The sequence below is a fragment of the Alosa alosa genome, chromosome 13 (genome assembly GCF_017589495.1).
Source record: "Alosa alosa isolate M-15738 ecotype Scorff River chromosome 13, AALO_Geno_1.1, whole genome shotgun sequence".
NCBI classification, from domain to species: domain Eukaryota; kingdom Metazoa; phylum Chordata; class Actinopteri; order Clupeiformes; family Clupeidae; genus Alosa; species Alosa alosa.
The window spans coordinates 17,708,528-17,729,799 of record NC_063201.1 but is presented as its reverse complement, the minus strand read 5'-3'; the positions used below and the strand labels follow the sequence as shown (position 1 = coordinate 17,729,799).

At 44.0% G+C, this 21,272-nt stretch overlaps 1 protein-coding gene across 3 annotated transcripts in view; it reads right to left on the bottom strand.

The window, feature by feature from the left end:
• Positions 1–21,272, bottom strand: part of myom3 (myomesin 3) — a 49,872-nt gene that overhangs the window by 8,999 nt on the left and 19,601 nt on the right. For all 3 annotated transcript variants that reach the window (XM_048261311.1, XM_048261312.1, XM_048261310.1), the window contains exons 4-19: positions 18,801–18,954; positions 16,998–17,155; positions 16,177–16,269; positions 15,311–15,399; positions 14,470–14,514; positions 12,901–13,041; positions 11,964–12,125; positions 10,783–10,924; positions 9,180–9,379; positions 8,814–8,867; positions 7,134–7,261; positions 4,801–4,984; positions 4,375–4,549; positions 3,677–3,798; positions 1,654–1,841; positions 297–423 (exon numbers count right to left, since the gene is read on the bottom strand). In XM_048261311.1, the coding sequence (XP_048117268.1) occupies positions 297–423; positions 1,654–1,841; positions 3,677–3,798; positions 4,375–4,549; positions 4,801–4,984; positions 7,134–7,261; positions 8,814–8,867; positions 9,180–9,379; positions 10,783–10,924; positions 11,964–12,125; positions 12,901–13,041; positions 14,470–14,514; positions 15,311–15,399; positions 16,177–16,269; positions 16,998–17,155; positions 18,801–18,954 (2,162 nt within the window). The remainder of the gene's footprint in view (positions 1–296; positions 424–1,653; positions 1,842–3,676; positions 3,799–4,374; positions 4,550–4,800; positions 4,985–7,133; positions 7,262–8,813; positions 8,868–9,179; positions 9,380–10,782; positions 10,925–11,963; positions 12,126–12,900; positions 13,042–14,469; positions 14,515–15,310; positions 15,400–16,176; positions 16,270–16,997; positions 17,156–18,800; positions 18,955–21,272) is intronic.

Genomic DNA, 21,272 nt, shown 5'->3' with positions numbered 1-21,272 from the left:
TGGCGTTGCTTTAAGTGCATCAGCTCCTGAGTCTATATGTTTTTCTTTCTTAGTGTTTACAGTGGTAACAGTGGTAACATGTAACAGTGGCAACAGTGTAAACAGCAGCATTAAATGTGCTAATAGTGTCTGTGAGTCACTCTCCCTCTGTGTGTGTGTGCACAGTGGTGTATGTGTGTGTGTGTGTGTGTGTGTGTGTGTGTGCGTGTGTGTGTGTGTGTGTGTGTGTCTGAGAGAGAGAGATGTGATTTTTGTGTATATGTGTGTGTGTGGATGTGGTTTGTGTACACACTCACCTGGCTCTGCCATTGTCCATTCCTCACACAGAAAAAACTCACTGGGATTTGAGGGCTTGCCAGTGCCGACAATATTTGCAGCAAACACATGGAACTGATAGTACTGCCCCTCATGGAGATTAGTTACCTGCAGAGTCGCACAGACAAGCTGGGAGTCATTTGTGGAGAAAGACATGGAGAAAACAGCATGTGGTAAAAACAGTTTGGATTCAGTGCCTGATATTACAAATAATTTCAATACATATCTAAGACAAAAGCTATCGGTGTTCAGCTGACCAATGACTTCAATTTTCCAACAGCTTGACTGACCAGACCGGAAAGAAAAGCTTCGAGGAGCATGGAGATGCTTCGACGCTCACAGATGGAGTTGTTCTTCCACCTCTGAACACTAGATGGCAGTAGAATGTTTCCTCACTATGACGGGTTGTACTGGATGTGCGGTGCAAGTCCTAAGGGGTTCGCCTTTCAGACGGCCTCTAATGAGGCTCGATGGGTGGCTCGTCTCCCTGACTGTCCAATGAGCGGCTAGGCCCAGGAAGGCAGCGGTTCTCTAGCAGCCTGACCCAACTGGCCTCACGTCCCTGTCTCTCCATGATCAATACAACCTAATTAATGCTGCATTTATTGAGATATAATATGAACAGGATATGGCAATACCAGCCAAGATAATAATAATGCGATTTGATGGAGAAAGTAACGAGGAACTTTTTTTTTTCAGATATAGCAGATATATTTTCAGATATAGCTGCCCAACAGGGGGCGCTGTGCCCAAAAAGCAAGCATGCTGGTAGATAAATGCCACAAGGTTGCACCTGCATCCCACAGGAAATGTAATGTCCGCTGTTTCTGTCAAACTGTTTCAGCTCTGACTGAAGCTAATCGGACCTCTTCCCAAACAGCAATAGTCTACACATTTACCATGCTCCATGTGTCAAAGATTCCAGCTCACGGAAGCCTTCCAGTAGTGCAGCAATGGGCAAGAGGAAGGGAAGGGCTGGGTGACTACATGAGTGAGTGAGTGTGTGTGTGTGTGTGTGTGTGTGTGTATGTGTGTGTGTGTGTGTGTGTGCGTGCACTCAACGTGTGGAGACTGGTCGCCATGCTGTCTCTCCCTGACCACATTTTAAAGGTGAGCTAATTAAGACCGTCACCGCGCAGAACGAGGGACAGAGGCTTTTGGATTTTAAGGTTTAATGAGGTCTCGGGGGACACGGCTCACTGCAGGCGTAACCCACTTCAGCTGGCAAAAGAGCGCGACGGGAGGAAGACACATAAAAGTCAGCCCAGGCAGAAAAAAAAACATCAATGCCTGTCACCGAAACCCAGCACGAGTATGAGGGGGAAAATGCCAAGTCACCTTGAAGAGTCGCTCTTTGATGGGCTTGATGTTCACCTCACGCCAGGTGGTCTCGGCCTTCTCTCTCTGGTCCAGGTAGTAGCCCTGGACAGGAGAGCCGCCGTCCCAGAACGGAGCTCTCCAGTTGAGCAGCATCTCCGAGCCAGAGCAGTGGAGCAGGGCAATGGCCGACGGAGGGGATGGGACATCTGGCCAGAGATGGAGAGATAGAGATGGACGTAAAGAGATAGAGATAGAGATGGAGATTATAGAGAGAGATTGGGGGTAAAGAGAGAGAGAGAGAGAGAAATCATGTAGAAAATAGATGTAATGAGTAAGAGATGGAGAAAAGAGATAGAGAAAAAGAAAGAAAGAAAAAATAAATGCAATAAGAAAGAGTGAGTGACAGATACTGTATATAGGAAAAGGAGATAGGGAGAGAGAGAGAGAGAGAGAGAGAGAGTAGGAACACTGGAGAAATATCCCAACCTGAACAAAAATATACCCTTCTTACACACTGGACAGTCATGAAGATTGATTAACGCTTCAAGCTGGCAAAAAAAAAACAATAAGACCAAAGCATACAACAAACTGCCCTGGACGTCAGTAGCCATGGAGGCATGGAGGCATGGAGGCATGGAGTGGACACTTCGCTCTGTATGAGGATGACAGAGGGGAACCAGCCGCAGCAGCGTCCGTCCTACGTGACTCTTTTCCGTAATGTTCCATCACTTTTTTGACGCTGATCTTGTGTTTGTGCTCTCCAAGCCCCCGCCCCCCTTTTTGCTGTGTGTCAGCCCCTGTTTCATTATCTAATCAAATCAACAAACTCTTGAATCAGTGGCTGGTTAATAAATGGAAATCCAGTTAAGGTAATTTTCTGTCTGTGCAACGGCTTTAATTAGTTAATCTATAGAGCGCTGAGGCTTGATAAAAAGCTGGCTGAGCCCCGTGCCCCCACAAGTCAAGGGTGAGCAATCAACCATCCGGCCAGAGCAGCAAATCACAGACAACCTACAATATCTCATTCCACTGACATTCGGGTGCTGAAATAACTCATTTATTTTGACCCATTTGTATCCCCCTCACTTGATCGCTGGAGCACTCTCTTTTCCCTTTCTCCCACTCTATTTCTCTCTCCATCTCACACCATTTCTTTCTTTCTTTCTTTCATTCTTTCTTCCTTCCCCTCTTTATTTTCCCACTCTTTGCTGACTGAAATGAGTAATGAGACTTCGCTCTGTGGAGCTCTTGAGTGCCGTACAGCAGAACCAAAGTGCTGACGATGTGCGTCTGCGTGTCCTTTGGTTCATCTCAGGATACAGCAGGACCCAGTTTACATGAATGGGACAGAAATGTCAGGCCTGTCATTATCTGATCCTCCATCAGTGCATTGGTAAATTACATCAGGATGAGTGACAGGCGAAATGAGACGCTATTACTGGGGAGCCGGCAGCACCACAGAGATAATCAGAACTGCTATTATAGGTCACAACTGTGCCAGGAATGGAGGTGCTCCTTTGCTAGATAGATTACCTCTACACCAAAAAACCCCTCTCATTGAAGGTGAAGGAAGCGATATTTCCCAAGTCATGTAGTGTTTTGAATTATGGAACATTATACACTGTGTCCCATTCCAGGGGCTGGATGGTTCTAAAGTTAGATTCTGCTGTATATAGCATACAAGATCAAGGTTTTCTTTCTGTTTGCTTTGACCGCAGAGGGGGTTCTTCTCTTATGTGGTGCTGTGCCCACATTCTTACCTGTGGAACCTGGACTGATGTGTGAAAACGATTCCCCCCTGGGGAGATTAAAGACTCTATCTATGTTCTTCGTCTTTTAAAGGAGCTACGTGGAATTCTGTAGGATTCAAGCTGTCTTAAACGCAGCAACCTTACAGCACTCCTCCATTGACTGGTAAAGTTACATGACAGCCGGTCCGGCGCTAGCTGGTTTGCATCTTAACTTCAGTGGATCTCTTGGCACGGCAGTGTGTGTGTGTGTGCCGGTGGGCCACCCGTGGCCAGTCGGGTTAAGTACTCACATACGGCCGATTTGACCAGGACCGGTTCTGACTCGTCAGAGTATTGGCTGTTTCCGGCACGTCCCACGGACTTCGCGCGGAACACATACTGCTTCCCCTTGGTCAAGCCATGGACAGTAAATCTGGGGTAAGAAAACGTTACCTGAATATGCCTGAAGGGTTCTGAGCACACATAGCCAAAGTTTCAGGAAAAGAAAAGAGAGAAAGCTGTCACTATCAGCTCTTTATCATATAATTGTCTCATTTAGACAGCACAGTTAGGATAAGAGACACCATATGTTCAAAGATGATGAGATTTGTAATCCTCTCTGATGAAGTAAAATTGGAGGTTAAAGAAACATTACATGCTTCAGTGGGTTTCCCTGTCCAATTTGACATCTACTATAATGCTTACTGTTTGTGCCACTCATTTCTCTGATAAGATTGTATGAAACTGAGAGATAGGACACTCTGTATAATGTTAACCTTGAATGTACAGGCTTCCGCCACATATAACATGTTGACAGATAACAGCCTGTATGTTTAGACATATGCAGCTCTAAAAGAAGCTGGCTGGACACTCTGTATAATGTTAACCTTGAATGTACAGGCTTCCGCCACATATAACATGTTGACAGATAACAGCCTGTATGTTTAGACATATGCAGCTCTAAAAGAAGCTGGCTTATGGGATTGATGAGTGGGATTGATGAATGGACCTGTTTGCGGTGATGGGTTTGTTGTTGATGGTCCTCCATTCACTCTTCCCAGCCTCACTGAAGTACAGATAGTATCCTAGAATGCCCTCTATGTCCTTGGGCTTTGTCCACTGCAGCAGGACAGACGAGTCGGTGTCCCTCGTGGCCTGGACGCTCTTAGGAGCAGGAGGTGTTGCTGGGAAGGAGAAGGGGAACGTTGGGGTGGGGTGGGAGATGAGAGAATATAAAGATGAGATATGAGCAATCAAAACAACTGGTAAGACAGATGATGCAGGCACCAGAAAATACAACTTCGAAAAATCGTACATGACATGTCACACACACACACACACACACACACACACTTTCTCTCTCTCTCGCCATCAGACCAGACACATCAGATAAATCCTTGTATATTACGAGAGCTATTTCTCATCCATGACTGACCTTGAGCTTTCCCCAGCGTGACTGGTTCACTTGGCTCAGATGGATCACTCACACCGTATTTGTTGACCGAACGCACACGGAAGTTGTAGGATGTGCCCTTCTGGAGGTTAAAGGCGACAAATCTTGGGGAGCTGACCACTGTGTCCATGCTGGCCAAACACCAACTGTTCTTCCCCTCAATGGACTGAGAATCAGCCAATGAAACAACATGCAAAACAAAGTCTGAGCCACACTCACTCACTCAGAGTAACTGTAGAATGCAGAACCTGGCAAATACTAAAAGTGTAGCGTTTCAGTTCAGTACAGCTTCAGATTGAAGGCTTTTTTTGTCTTTAATAGTGATTGTCTCATTAATAATTTGGCTTAAGTTTATGCTATTAAAATCACGTTTACCTCTAAACCTGACTGACTACTTCATCTACATGTTATTTTGTGTCATCCATCATTCTTGATACTATTTATATTGGTCAAGGAATGTTACACTTGCGTGCAACTAAGAGTCAATCACTCCTCAAACATGACACAACATACTGTAGCTGAGCGTAACCCATCCCTTTTTCTTCCGCTGAACAGAAATAAGGAAATTAAAGCAGCATTTAACATGCACATAGTGCAACCCAAAGCACTAAGGAGACACAGGTAGAGTTAGCACTGTGTGAGAGCTTATTTGTTTGTATGTGTGTGTGTGTGTGTGTGTGTGTGTGTGTGTAGGTCCTCCAAGAGCCTATTTATCACAACCATCATATACAATGCATACCATATTTTTATTTTTGTGAGTGTGTGTGTGAGTATAGCTTTAATATCTTAAACTCTCTCTCTATGTCTATCAATGCTTGAGCTACGGGTTCATGCATAACCTCCCAACATTATCAAAATACCCATTTTTGGGGGGCAGGGGGCAATAAACAACAATAAACTTGTTATGTTGTGACATACAGTATGTTTAATATCATGGTGGTGTGCCATGAGATGTTCTCAAAGTAAATAGTGTGTGAATGTACCTACAGTATTAGCGTACACCATCATAAAAGCACTAGAAGTTTGAGCAGTAGAGTCATTAGCATTCCAAAATCTCTCCGGCTTTGGAATCCCTCAAAACCCAAAGATAATTCTAACCTTAACTGACTTTTATGACTTCCGACTAGACTCCCTTCTCTGAGATGTTGAAGTTAGGAGTTAGAAAGACAAACATAGATGGCATCTCCTCTACACTTCACATTTTCTTTTTGCACCTCCAATCCTCATCTGTTTGCCCTTTTCCATTTTTGGCCTAGGCTACACTAAATTGAACGCCCATTAAAACCTCCCTATATTTTTCATTTCATCAAATTTCATTTAAATAAAACAGGACTCTGGTATGAGGGGTTCTGAATATAATAAAGCCTACCCAAGGTGGAGGCAATTTTCAATCTATTTTTTAGACAAAAAATGAAAAAGAAAAAAAAAAAGCAATACTAATATCTAAGGCTTCAGCCTGGTGCAGTCTCTGATACTTTTGACGGATTGGACAGTTTTATTACAGCTCAACTTATAAAAGTCCAATAAAGAATATGTGTGTCCTGTGGCAAGGGGCTTTTTCCCTGCTCATTACTGCAAGGTATTGGCTTTCTTTATGCTGGCTAAAATTGCAGCATTTCGTCATCTGGTGCAAGTGAAAATGTGAAATCATCACTTCCAGGCTTTTAATATGGCAAATCATACCTAACCACCACTGCTTTTCAAAGCGCAAAGTGCTCAAGTGCAGAATCTGGGAAAGGTACCAAATTTGGTCATGGAAACAGACATATTCTTCTACAATGTTAATACCATTTCACTTATAGTAGCACGTCTAGGTTACAAAAATAAAAATAAAGCCATCTTCATATACTGCAGTCTTTAATTCCTGATAATATAAGGTCAGACAAAGCATAAAAAGTATTTTTCAGCTGCAGGAGCACACTCTTAATGAGTACCCCCTGTACAGCAGCCCTGGCTGGCTGTCCACAGCTCTCTCATGTCTCTAGTTGGCAGAGTGGCAAAGGCTCCAAAATCATTTATAATGTAGGCACAGCACTGGGATTCTGTGTGTTTGTGTGTGTGTGTGTGTGTGTGTGTGTGTGTGTGTGTGTGTGTGTGTGTGTGTGAGAGCCATGGCCTAACCAGAGTGAGCATGTGCTGGTGTACAGAGGCCCCAGTCTTAATGAGTGTTTGGGCAGGCAGAAATGGCACAGGGTGGGTGGCAGGGTTGGTGAGGTGTCAGACATGGGTTGGTGGGTGTGTGTGTGTGTGTGTGTGTGTGTGTGTGTGGGGGAGGGGTTGTGGGGTGCTGTTTGGTTCCTGCAGCTCTGACTCACCCGCTCCACATTGAAGGTGAGCAGCTCTTTGCCCCGTGGTTCCGGCTCGTTCCAACACAACACGGCGTACGTGTCACTCAGCTCACACACACGCACATCAGTCGGGGAGAACGGGACTCGGATCCGACCTGGAGGAGGAGAGTGGGAAAAGAAGGGAGGAGAGAAAAGAGGGAGAGGGTGAGCAGGAGGAAGAGGAAGAGGAGAGAGATGAAGCATGGAAAGTCCAGTTGAGCTGAATCACTGATCAACGACAAGGTCAACACACACACACACACACACACACACACACACACACACACACACACACACACACTATACTGTGCCCTTGTACCACACACCCATACACACACACGGACAAATACAGATGCAATGAACAATAGAGAATAGTAGAGAACTGTGGATGTCCCTTTAAAAGCCCTCTGTGATTTGCGGAGTAGAGCTGAGGGCCCATTACCACGCTGTGCTATTTCATCTTAATGTCCCATCATTCCCCCACTTTCCCCGCACCATTCACTACTAAGGTTTCCCGTATCACCTTGAAATCCACCGACAGGCTATTACTGCTTTTCACACTGATGGTAAAAGAACCGTCGCAATACAAGATGTGACCTAACCAGGATGTCATAGATGTCAATCAATCTAAAGGTTCGACAGAGTGAAAGACCTGCACATAATACATGTAATTGTGTTTATTATCCATATTGTGGACTACCATTAGTACTGTCCATGAATGCTACAGTAAGACATTGTATTGCAGCTCTATTTTTTACAATCCCTACCATCCTTTTGTCACATTTTCAAAACTGCAAACACAATTAGTTCAACACTTGGCTGTTGCGGACCATGCTATTACAGTTACTTATGTTCTGAGGCTGCTTAAAGCATTATGCTCTTGCTTGAAAACAAAAGCTCTGCAGTGTAGGACTATTTTTGGAAGACTTTATTGCCATGTGTCTTTGTCTTTCCTCTAAATCCCTAAATCCATTTATTATTGATCTTAAACTGGCAGTTGAACCATGGCTCTATAACACTCCCTTGTATAAAAAGTAAGACAGTTTGTATGTCTTCCCTGGCAGGAAGCAAAGGCTGATCTAAATTTGATTTTATATATTTTTTCCCTGCAATGCAACACAGGCACACATTTACTGGTCCTGTCCTGTGTATAAAAATCATGTCACGAGTCACGTCAATGTCATCTTGGTGCTTCTAGCACCCCAGTAGTACCACAAAATGACATTGCTCCGGGATTCTCCATCACACAAAGATTAGATTATGTTAGATTAGATTGAACTTTATTGGCGTTGTGCAGAGAACAGGTAGGCTACAAATCAAATGAAATGGAGTTAGCATCTAAGCAGAAGTACATAAGAATAGTGTTATTAACAGATTAGCAGCTATGTTTAGGAATAAGTAAGTACTACAGCAAAGGGGATGCTATATCTTAAAACATGTGCAGTGCTATAGGCAGTGTATGGAAATCTAGATAAAGGTTATTATATTATGTAATGAATCAAATATGTTATAAACAGAGATTAAGTGGGCACAGCTGAAAAAGGGTTCATACATAAGGATTGTACATACAGAATAATAGTCCTAATGTGTACAGTTTGTGACCATACACAAAGTACCAATGTGCAAAGCAGTACAGAATACAGTATATGTGCCTTGTGTGTCTCTCACCTTCCAGCTCATCCTTGGTGATGATGACCTCTCTCCCACGATCCACTTTGATCACTGTGGGGGGGGGGGCAGAGGGAAGTTAGGAGTCAGGGAAGGTAGATGGGTGTATGCACTTAGAGATACAGGCAATACTGCTGGGGTCCACAGAAAGCTCAAATCCCATTTAGAACTGATTCACTCTGGGCCTCTGTGTTTGAAGTTATAACTGTGAAAACTAATAGTATTTTCTGAGTTAACTGTGAAAACAAACATACTGTGCTTTTTGTGTATTTATTTATGTATTTATGTACACAAACAGACACAAACATACATACACACACACACACACACATATTCCACCCCACTCTAATCTGGAGAATTCTTTACCCATAGTCCTGCTGGGTTCGTTGGGGTCAGAGGTGAACATAGGCTCGGTGGGTTTGGAGGGGCGGCCAACCCCAGCCTGGTTGACAGCACACACGCGGAACTGGTACATGGTGCCATCGTTCAGGCCTGTCACCGGATAGTAACAGGCCTTCTGCACATCCTTGTTACAGTGCACCCACTTCCCAACACCAATTTCCATCCTTACACACACACAAAGGCCAGGAAGAAAAGTTATGAATCACACATGTTCACAGACAAGTAAAGAAAAATGATGCCATGGCAACTAGTAGGAGTGTTACATAGTCCATTACTTTATAAGATAGATAGATAGATAGATAGATAGATAGATAGATACTTTATTGATCCCTAAGTGGAAATTCAAGAGTATAAGTATGAATCGACATGAATGTGGTATTAAAAATATGCCCTGTGGAATATATGTCACTGTTAGCACGTGACTTAAATGACTTAAACACAAAAGGTGAAATGGACCATCAAAAGAACATTAACTCATGGAGTCACAGAATAAACAAAGATCCGGTAAACAAAAGCTGATGATTTTGCCAACGGTGTTGCCTTGTTGCTAAGAGACAATAAAGTTAAGTGCCTTACCACTGGCTCACCAAGGCTTGTATCTTCCTTTTTAAACATTCATTAGCATATTTGTAATAAGAAGACACACTAAATGGCACTGTTACACGCACACTAATATACACGCAAGCACAGTCACACACAGCAGATAGGCCTACACACACATTAGCGTTTTCTTCAGAGTAAGTCAGATTCAGATTCACACCAAATGGCTACAATACAGTAAACGCTGGTCTACACACCTATCTGCCCCACAAGCTGCCCAATACCTGTCTGCCCCACACCTGTCTGCCCCACACGCTGCCCCACCCACTGCCCCACGCTGCCTCACACAACTGTCCATCCTGCTCCCCATACTCCTTAAAGCAGCAGTAAGCAATCTGAACTACTGCAAAGACGTGCAATAACCTTTCAAACATCAATAACAACACAGTTGGCACTGCTAAAAGACGTTTCAGCATGCCAAGTCATGTCTTTTAGGTGCCTAAAAGGTTTAGGTGCATAGATTAAACTGGTCTGTTTGCCTGTCAGATACATGACCATATTGCATGAAATTTAATTAAAAATCATAACAGTATATAGTTGCTCATAAACATATGCTTTAAAAGTGGCAAATTCTTGCATACTGTCTCTAAATGAGAAAGACGACTCTTTTTTTCAGACTTTGTATCACCTTTAGTTTTGTTTCTATAATAAGTACATTTATACAACACAGTTTACTGATTGGACTTTGTTGCTTTTTTATTGTTATGCATGCATCAGTGCCAAACCCCTTATCCCACTGTCTCTCCCATCTCCTGCCTTCCTCCTCACCTACCAGCACACTGATTTCAGGACCCTGGCCAAAGACCATAGACAGCTTATCTGCTGCTCTACTGAGGGCATGGTAGCTGGTGTATTTGGTATCCATTGTAAAATTATGACATTTGGTCTGTCATGGTCGGTTTTGCACATGCCTACAAAATCTCCTGTCAGTCTGAGTGTTAATGTTGGCATTTGGTTGGTCCGATACCTCTCTATGTAGTAGCCCTGGACGGGCGAGGCTCCGTCAGCACTGGGGGGCTGCCAGCGCAGGAACACGTAGTCCCTGTTCACGTCAGACACCTCCAGCAGCAGAGGGGAGCCGGGGCCTCCAGGCACAACAGAGGAGGCATCTGCGGCAGGGCAGCGTGGGGGGAGGAGGACACACACACGATGAGAAAGGAAGAAAGGAGGAGGACACACACACGATGAGAAAGGAAGAAAGGAGAGGGACACACACGATGAGAAAGGAAGAAAGGAGAGGGACACACATGATGAGAGAGAGAGAGAGAGAGAGAGAGAGAGAGGCTGTGACAAAGTAAAATGTGAAAACGTAATTTCAGTCAGTAGTCTTCTGTCGTTTCCAAGCTTTTTACTCTAATGATTTTACTCCACTAATTGCCTCTGACAAGTCAAAGCCAAGTAGACTTGAAAAAACCCGCTCGTGCAGGACTTGGCCAGAAAAGACTGACTCAGAATGTGCCCCAAACCTGGCAAATATGCAAAGCTAATTCTTTCTTTAATACTTTTAAGGTGACAGACACACTCCTAATCGCTGCAGGGGGAAGCTTCTTTAATGAACTACATGTGGATGGGGGAAGCAGAAGCAGACTTTAATAAGACGACCATGTTGATGGCTGCTGACTCTAAGTTCCACTCAGTCTCTTAAGTGTGCTACTTCAAGGTTACACACAGTGATAGAATGTCTGCAAATGGCTGCCTTTGGAGGCCCAATTGGATTTTACAGAACGCCAAGCAGTAGGTAAGCCAGTATTTGCCCAGCTTGAGCATCTGGGGGGACATAACTGCCAGAACTGAGACTGCTATTCAGGCAAGCATGTATACTCAAGAGGGCGCATGCATCAACCTGCAGCGTTGAGACTTCATCCAGCCTGTATCATGCAGTTTGTCTTTGTTTATTGTTGTCACTGCCTTACGTTTCTGGACCTATTTGGGACAGTGTATATTTAGAGGCTGCATATGCCTGCCATAAACATTTCCTTAGGGTCTGCAGCCTTAGTTGTGCTCCAATTAAGCTAAACCTTCCTCTTCACTTTTGAGGTGTTTGACTAAATATACACAAGACGTAAAAGATCTAACATTCACACAACACAGGAAAACAAGAAATGGTCAGTACTAGTCACCAGTGAAGTACACTGTCCCAGCTCTCACCTTTGACGTAGATGTAGGCACTGTGTTCAGTGTAACCTGTCCAGGTGCGCAGGCGGACCTTGTACAGGCCCTCGTGCTCCTTCTGGACACAGTTGAGAGTTAGAGAGCAGGAGCGGAGAGCTGTGTGCACCTGCAGGCGACTAGATGTTCTCAGGGGGACCCCTGAAGACAGGAGGCAGAGAGGAGAGGAGAGAGAATGAGAGAGGAAGGAGGGAGAGGAGAGTGGAGAATGGAGAAGCAAAGAGAATTGGGGGAAGGCAGAGATAAAAGGCCTCAAGGTAGCAGGAGACTTGACGAGGGTAAAAACAGAAGCTGCACTGTAGGTTCTTTAGAAAACACTGATCAGATCCAACATTGTTTCTCTATGTGCAGTTCAAGCAAGTGAAACTTTACTGCTGAATTTTCAAACTATCAAATGCCATAGAAGTGACTGGTTCAAATAGATCCTTAGCTCTAAAAGAGTAAGGGTAAATCATCAAAAGCCACATGAAGGATCTCAAATGCGAAAGGTTGTGACCTCTGACCCTCTAGTGTGGGGGAGGTTCTAAACGTAATGTTCACTGAGTGCAGGATATTCTTAATAAAGCAACCGTTTAGGCTAAGAGTCACTTCAACTCGCACATGTGTTTCACTTTTTGAGTGTGTGAACAGTTTCAAATGGTGCCCCCACACATACTTCTACCTACACAAAGAAGGCTACACACATGTAGGTGCACACACACACACACACACACACACACACACACACACACACACACACACACACACACACACACACACACACACACACAGAACGGGCCATGTTGTGTTGAAAGGGAAGCAGTTCACACAAATATATCCACTTCACCACCCACCCACACACACATAGACACACACCCCCCCTGCACACACTCTCTCTCTCTCACACTCACACACACACACACACACACAGCCTCACCATCTCTGAACCAGGCCACGTCTTGTTGAAAGGGCAGTAGCGGCTCACTGAAGCTGCAGCGCAGAGTGAGAATCTCCCCTTCCTTCACGAAGGTCGGGGCAAAGGTCGACCCAAACAGCGCCTCCCGCTCCACAACTGGAACTAACGCAGAACAGGTAGTGAGTCATGCAAAGGCCTCATGGACTAAGGAGACCTGTTTATGGCCAGGTGGACCACAGATGAAACCCCAGACATGTTCTGTCAGAGAGACAAACTTGTGCACCTGGAAATCTCAGAGGTGAAAATACACCAACAGGGGTTTCCCCCCCGTGGCCTGTAGTCGTTGCCACAGCTCTCTAACTTGTGTGTAAAATAAACACGGGTGGAACACTGTTAGGAAAACTTCTGACTAAAAATCAGACCTTAAAAAAAAGAAAAGTGCAATCTAGAAGGACAAACATTATAGTGAGGGCAAAAAGAAAGGCAATCTAAGAAGAGACAATACCATCAAACCTCAGACATAGGCTTGCCATTTCTGAGGAGACGCGAATGGTGAGTATTTTTCTAGGGAGCTCTTTTCTGTTGACTGAGAAGGAGGTCTCAGCCAGATGGCAAAGGAAATAATGACTGAAAAGAAACATTCCCTGACATGTACCCGTGGTGCCTCTGCATTTCATAATCAGTATGCACAACACGAACAAACAGCTTTTACTGACACTCGTACTAAAATAGTGCATGTATTTGTACGCTGCATATAGCCACTTTAGTGCTAATGATTTTAATCTAGTGGAGGCTACATCACAGCTATCATCTACAAAGGGCTTGCTGCTGGTAATGTGCATCAGATGCTAATAGTTTCATGTAAGGATAATGAGCAACCTACCACTATATTACATCCCATACATAATACGGGATGTTAGAACTCACTACATTTTGGCTCCCTGTCAAGGAATGATTTAGTGATTGCAGTATGGAGTCACCCTGTAGAGGGAGAGTCTGAAAATGGGAAATGAGAACATTTGTCTAAAGTAACAGCTACTTTTGACACACAGTAGCACAGACTTAGACTTAGAAACATGCTCACTCAAGCAAAGCACAGGCTCCCTAACAATTTTCCACTCTTGCCTTCCCGCTGGTTCTATACATTAGATATATTCCAGCCCTCCAAGTGCTTCCGATGCTATATGTTAGACATATCCCAGCTTTCTATGTGCCCCTAGCTCTTTCTGTTTTTGTTCAAGCCTTCCTCTGTAATCCTCGATGTAAACATACCACTGTGATTAAATATAAATGAGTGTGCTCCATTCCTATTCTTCCTCACTCAGCCCCCCACTCTTCCACCCTCTCCTCCTCCTCCTTTCTCTCTTCATCCCCCTTTCCACTCCTCGAGTGTTCCCTGCCACTCGTCCAGCGTTTTCCCTCTGCTTCTATGTGCCCACCGCTGGAAATTTAGAGGAATTTGAACAAATGAAAAGGAATCAACTTCAAAGCGGCGGAGGTTTTTCTTGTTCCTCATCATGAGGAGGTGAGAAACTTCAAAAGGCTCCCGAAACAGGTTATTAGCGCTGGCGGACATTGTGTGGCACTTACGTGGGGTCCGTGAAATCTCTAGGCCTGCCTGCGGTCCCTCATAGGCTGCAGGGACCCACAGATGGAGAGAAAGAAGGCAAGAAAGAAAGTAAAAGAATGCAAGAAAGATGAGAGAGAAAGAAAGATGTGAAAAAGACAAATCAACCACCTCACAGAGACATATTCCTGTAAGCTTCATCAAATATTCCCTTTTTTAAAATCTATTTTTGACAAGTGAACAGGAGCCTGTGAAATAAAAATAGCCATGGAGATGCATTGGTGGCATGTCAAGTATCTTCTATCATTGTTCTTCATTTTATTGAGATATGACAGGCCCAGAGGCAGTAGCTGGACGTTGAGTGCCATCCATACCAGGCTAAAGGAATTAGCTTCTGTCCTATTGAGCACTTCAATTACGACGCAATGTAATTCCCTTGGGCAGACGGTCTAAAAATGTACTGGAGACACTCGGTTAGCAGGCCTTCATTTAGTTTCATCTCCCTTAAGTAGATCACTGCCGTGATTAATTGATGCCACAACCAGATGCAGAGTCGCATTGTTTTCTTGTGGTTATTAATTCATCAGCATCTTACTATGTAAATATTTCAGTGGCTCTTGAAAGGACCGAGAGAGCAGTGTAACACGGAAGATCACCGGAGAGTGAGAAAAGGAAAGAGCATAGTTAATGTTTGAACGCTCCTAGTGTATGTTCTTTGTCAGCTTTGACACAGGCCGTATACCGTAGGCTTTGAACAGATTGCACGCTGATGTTTTTGATGCCCCCCCCCTATACAATATTTAATCTCAACTTATATAACATTGAACTTGGGCTAATATATAGCATGTAGGAAGAGGAACTCACAGTTTATGTGGAGAGTAGCGAAGGTGGTAGCTTCTCCCAGAGAACTTTTCGCCACCGCCTTATATTCTCCAGCATCCTCAGCACAGCATCTGGATGAGAGAGAGAGGGAGAGAGAGAATGGAGAGAGTTGGAGAGAGTAAAGCTATTGCCGAATTGATCTCTGTGACTATTCCACCACACTAATGTTCAATTCCCCAATTCCCCAGCTGAATCAGCGCCTCCCCTGTATTGGCAGAAACTTCACTGTTGATACTTTTGCTACTCTGACTGGTTAGAAGCCAAACGTCTATAGAGAATGCTAATGGTTATACATGTCACCGATGTGGAAATCTTGATTTAGCTAATTAATTTGTGATGCTATAGTGAACAAAGGATGATATTACAATAATCACACCAGAGGACAACTAATATATGCTGCATGTGTATGCAGAATATAATCCACTTTATTTGAACCTTTGAAGATGAACCCATCTTCATTGGTTTAAAAAACGGAATCTCTGACAGCAAAATCATAATGGTATATTAGACCTGCATTTACAGTTTGCCACTTCTTCGTCAGACCATTATCATCATCTTTCCAGCAGTGGGCTGTAACTAGCCAGTGGACTGCCTGTAAACCGATGAGCAAAACGCCTGCATGGCCGCCAGAGGTTTACTGGCCTCTTGCTATGTAGAAATGTAATTAGCATTCACATTAGTGTATTCTATGGGTGGTGGTGGTAATGTAGTGGTTAAGGATCTGGGATCTGTGTTGCTCCGGGGACAATGTAGTCCCTTGTAATATAACTGACATAGTCACTTTGGATGAAAAGTGTCTGCTAAATTAATAAATGCAAATTAAATAGTAGCCTCCTATCTTCTCTCACCTCCTGATCTCCAGAGTGTTGAGGCCAAACGCCTGGACCAGAGTGTATCTCCAGGGCTGGTGAGACTTAATCAGAGGGACCCCATCTTTATACCTGGCCAGAAAAGAGGGCTCAAACATGGAACACACTGACACATCTGAGAACACTGACACACATGAGAACACTGACACATTTGAGCACACTGACACATCTGAGCACACTGCTTGTGTGAAGTTGAGCACACCAACACACACACACACACACACACACACACACACACACACACAAACACACACACACACACACACACACACACACACACACACACACACACACACACTCTTTGCCACCCCACAGGAGTGATTCTCTCTCTCTGTCTCTGTCTCTCTCTGTAATCTGTATTAGTTTGTAGTTTACCTTGCCTTCATATATCCATTTATATCACTCCCCTACCGTGCCAACCGATTTCTGTTGGTCTGACTCCAACCCCACTGTTTCCCTTTGGCAGGATTCACACTGCCTCCAGCACACTAATGCTGAGCCAGGGCTAAGCCTGGACTGATGAAGACCTGATGGGCTCAGACATAATCACAGGCTATCCAATCCTACATTCTAATCCTCTCTCTCTCTCTCTCTCTCTCTCTCTCTCTCTCTTCTTTCTCTCTCTCTCTCTTTCTCTCGCTCTCTATATTTCTCAATGTCTAACACAAACAAACAAGCAAACAAACAAACACACACACTTTAGACAAACCCACACTCTAAGTTACCTCACTGGCTATATCAAATGGTGTAGAAGATCCTTAGGTCTATGACTATGAGTATGTTTTTTGGACATCTCTCACCAGGTGACTTTGGGCTCAGGGGAGCCCTGGACGGTGCAGGAGAGCTTCACCCCCATACCCTCCCACACGGTATGGGCTCGCAGTGGGATGGGGAAGTCCGGGGCCTTCATGCTCAGGTCCTCCAGGTACTTCATGTGGACCATCTTCTTCTTATGCAGCTGGGGGTTTGGGCAGAAAGTGTGGGCATGATGATGGTGATAATGTTCTTGATTTAAAGGTGCTCTAAGCGATGTCATACATTTTTTAGGCTAAAACATTTTTTGTCACTTACAGCAAAAACATGATCTCTTGGGCAACCCAGGCTCCAAAACAGCCACAAAACAACAGGAGGGAGGGGGAGGAAGTATTGGTATAGTAGATAGCGAGCTAGTTTTCTGTTTTGTTTGAACGCCAACAGAAGTGACGTTACCCAGCATCGCTTAGAGCGCCTTTAAGGGTTCAGTTCATAGACATACTGCACTTCAAAGGACAGACTGTGTGTACATCTTTTCTTTACATGATTATGCGACATATGAAAAATAAATCCGAGAAGGGTATCAAAAACTTGTAAAATGGTTAAAATCGTCACAATCATAGTGTTTTGGAGTATTGGAGATTATCACAGGATTCCAACCCAGTTCCACCTTGTATGTGTTTTTTTCAATCAGTATCAGTATTCTGATTACCTGGACACATTTGATGGTGTTAATCAGGACCATTACGACACTGAATTCAATAAGATATAATGAAGTTATGCAGACTGGTGCATTTTGGCAGGGTTGTGGTGGGGGTGCTGTATTCAAAGATACAAAGGGCACTGATGGGGGCCCCCATATAACTCAATGACCAACATATAATTTGGAGGGCCCGATATTATATTCTCCTACTAGGGCCCACACTTTTCTACAGTAATTTCCTGTGCAATAGCCGCATTGTGTATAAGCCGCAGAACAGTTTTATGCGAGTTAAAAGAAACAAAACCATATTAATACCATATTAACTACCCCCGTGTTATGTATTAACCTCATAGCTGAAGAAATTTAGAAAATCAGTATAAGTATAAGTATATATACTCTTTTGATCCCGTGAGGGAAATTTGTTCTATGCATTTATCCCAATCCGTGAATTAGTGAAACACACAGTGCACACAGTGAAGTGAAGTACACACTAATCCCGGCGCAGTGAGCTGCCTGCAACAACAGCGGCGCTCGGGGAGCAGTGAGGGGTTAGGTGCTTTGCTCAAGGGCACTTCAGCCATGCCTACTGGTCGGGGTTCGAACCGGCAACCCTCCGGTTACAAGTCCGAAGCGCTAACCAGTAGGCCACGGCTGCCCCCAAATCAATGTGTAAGCCGTGGCTAATAGTTGGGAAATTACGGTAGTTGCAGCCCTGCATGTTGATGGGGGTGAGGCCAGGTTTGACAGAGAGAATAAATGTCCACTGATACACTGTAGTGAAGAGTGAATAGTTATGATACCCACTGAACGTCAGCATTTCATAGACACGCTAAAGAGTGTATTTCCCCCTCAACATGTATGAGAAGTTCTGAAAATAATTCCTGGTTAATTCTTCATTAATCCTCTTTCTGAATCTAAATATGAGCTAAGGACTTTAATCCGCAAATGATGGCATGACCAGAGAAGGGAAAACATTAATAAAAAAAGCAACTAGTGATGAGTCAAAATCAAAAAAAGACCAAAAGAAAGACTCTGCTCTTGATCCTGGAGTTATAATACGCAGGTTGAGCACTCACTTGTCCTGTAGCCTTCTCTAAATTGCTTCAGTGCGGCTGACTCATCCCTCTCTAGTTATAAATGACCTTACCTCCTGGCGTAGAGCCATGCGGTCCATTCGGGTTCGGATCATCTGCTGGTTTCGTATGACGTCAATCTCCACCTTCTCGACCTCGTTGCCAAACAGGGTCCACTTCTCCCTCTCACGCAGCTCGTCTGCGTCCATTGTCTCCTTCAGAACCTCCCTGATTGGCCACAAAAGAGATGAGCCTTATTGAGCTTGTCACATAATCGTTACTTTGTGTCAATGTTATTACACAGTAGTTATAACTAACTAACTACTTAGTCATGTATGTAAGAAGAAAAATTAAGAGATTAATAAGATAAAAAAAACACTTGATCTAAATACAGCAATGAATAAATGTCTACAGTATGATACTAAGAGGGATAAAGTGTTGTAGTGAATCCTAAATCAAACGTCCAGTGTCGTTGTATCTTTCCTTGAGGCTACAATGGGCAGCACACAGAGAAGAAGTTAGGATTGAAAAATAAGCCTACACCTGAAAAATAAGAAACACCTTTCAAGTCAGCATTTTAAGAATGCTTTCTGTCAGCCAGCCTGAAATTAACATGCAGGGATATGAAGCTGATTGGACTCAACTGAGTCCAACTTTTCCACTCATCTATTTAGAATTCCCCACCTGGTCTCTGACATTTCCCCAATTGCCATTTACTCTTTAAGCCTGTCTGAAGAGGTTTCTGGCATCTGTGTGACTGAATTAATTACACACTGTCAAGTATACTCAAAAGTGCACTCTCATGTACATACACACATATACATACACATGCACAGACACACACACAACACACACACACACACACACACACACACACACCACACACATACACACACATACACACACACACACACACACACACACACACACACACACATGACCATTCTCAGGTTGGACCCCTGTCTACTTTTGAGCGATGCTTTAAGTCACTTGTACTGTGAAATAAAACACACCTATATCTCCTAATAGCTGCACAGCTGGACTGTGCACTTTGCAGTTCTGTGGTTGATATCGGACCACCCTGTAAAAATGGAGCTACACAAAACTAAGTGGGCTCAATAGTGGCATTACCCTGACGCCCAGAGCCCTAACCTTCAAACCACCATCACCCCACTTTGGGAGCTTCGGGAGCATAATTTCCAACATCCAAACAAAGCTGCAGACACAACTCAACTCTACCCACTCACCCATTTTCTCTTCAGTCCTTCTCTTCTCTACTCTATCTGGCACTTACTGTACTGCTAGTCCCATGAAAGTGCACCATGTTGTTTTCATTGATTTCAAACTGGGTTTGCTTTGTGTCTCAAAGGTAAGTTGATTAAAAAAAAAAAAAAAAAAAAAACTTTTGCTGCTGACAGACTAAATGAAAATATAATGTAAATAACACACAACTTACCCTTTGTAATCATATGACTGTATACTCTGAAGACATCTAAATGTAACATTAAAGAGCTCCATTGACTCACTTCAGGTGTCCTGTTTTGCGAATAGAATTAAGCAAATGTGCCTGATAGATCTATTCTCTGGTGTTCATTTCTGACAAACTTGCAAACGACTTAGCACTGGGAGAGAATTTGGGCCAACTCTTGGACGTTGTTGTTGTTGTTGTTTTTTGTTGACTGAGTGAGCTGCCTTGACTCGCACAGCACCCGGGATGTTTTGGTGTTCGGTTGCGGGGGTGTGTTAGTTGCTGCCAGGAACCCCGCACGCGGCTCTAGGGAGAGGCTCTGCTGATTTGATTTGGTATGCGCTTTGATCGGAACTGAAGCAAAGCCTGATCACTGGGTACTCCCTCAAGGTCCCCTTCCCCTGTCAGCACTCCACAGAGAGAGAGAGAGAGAAAGAGAGAGAGAGAGAGAGAGAGAGAGAGAGAGAGAGAGAGAGTCTGGTCTGCCTTTGATCCAGGATTCCCCTGTCTCTCTGTGGAAGACTGTGGATGGTGACAGGGCCCAGTCCCTGAGACCGACTGAGGCTAGGGAGAGAGAGAAGACTGACAGCACACACACACACACACACACACACACACACAGAGAGAAAAAGAGCAGTGTACAGACCTAAAACCACATACAGACAGACAGAGACATGCAGACAGACAGCCATACCAAACACACAAACAATGATGGACAGGCAGACAAATGCACACACACACACACACACACACACACACACACACACACACACACACACACACACTCTCTCTCACACACACACACACACACAGAAATGACTTTTTCTGCTGTTAGTGAATGTGTGTGTGTTGTCTGTATGCTACTGAGACCTTGAATTTCCCCTAGGGATCAATAAAGTATCTATCTATCTATCTATCTATCTATCTATCTATCTATCTATCTACACACACACACACAAACAATGACACACTTTCACACACAAACACAAACAAACATAAAACAACCGGAGGAAGTAAAAGAGAGAGATAGATAGAGAGAGAGAGAGAGAGAGAGAAGAAAAGACTGCTTCTGAGGTGC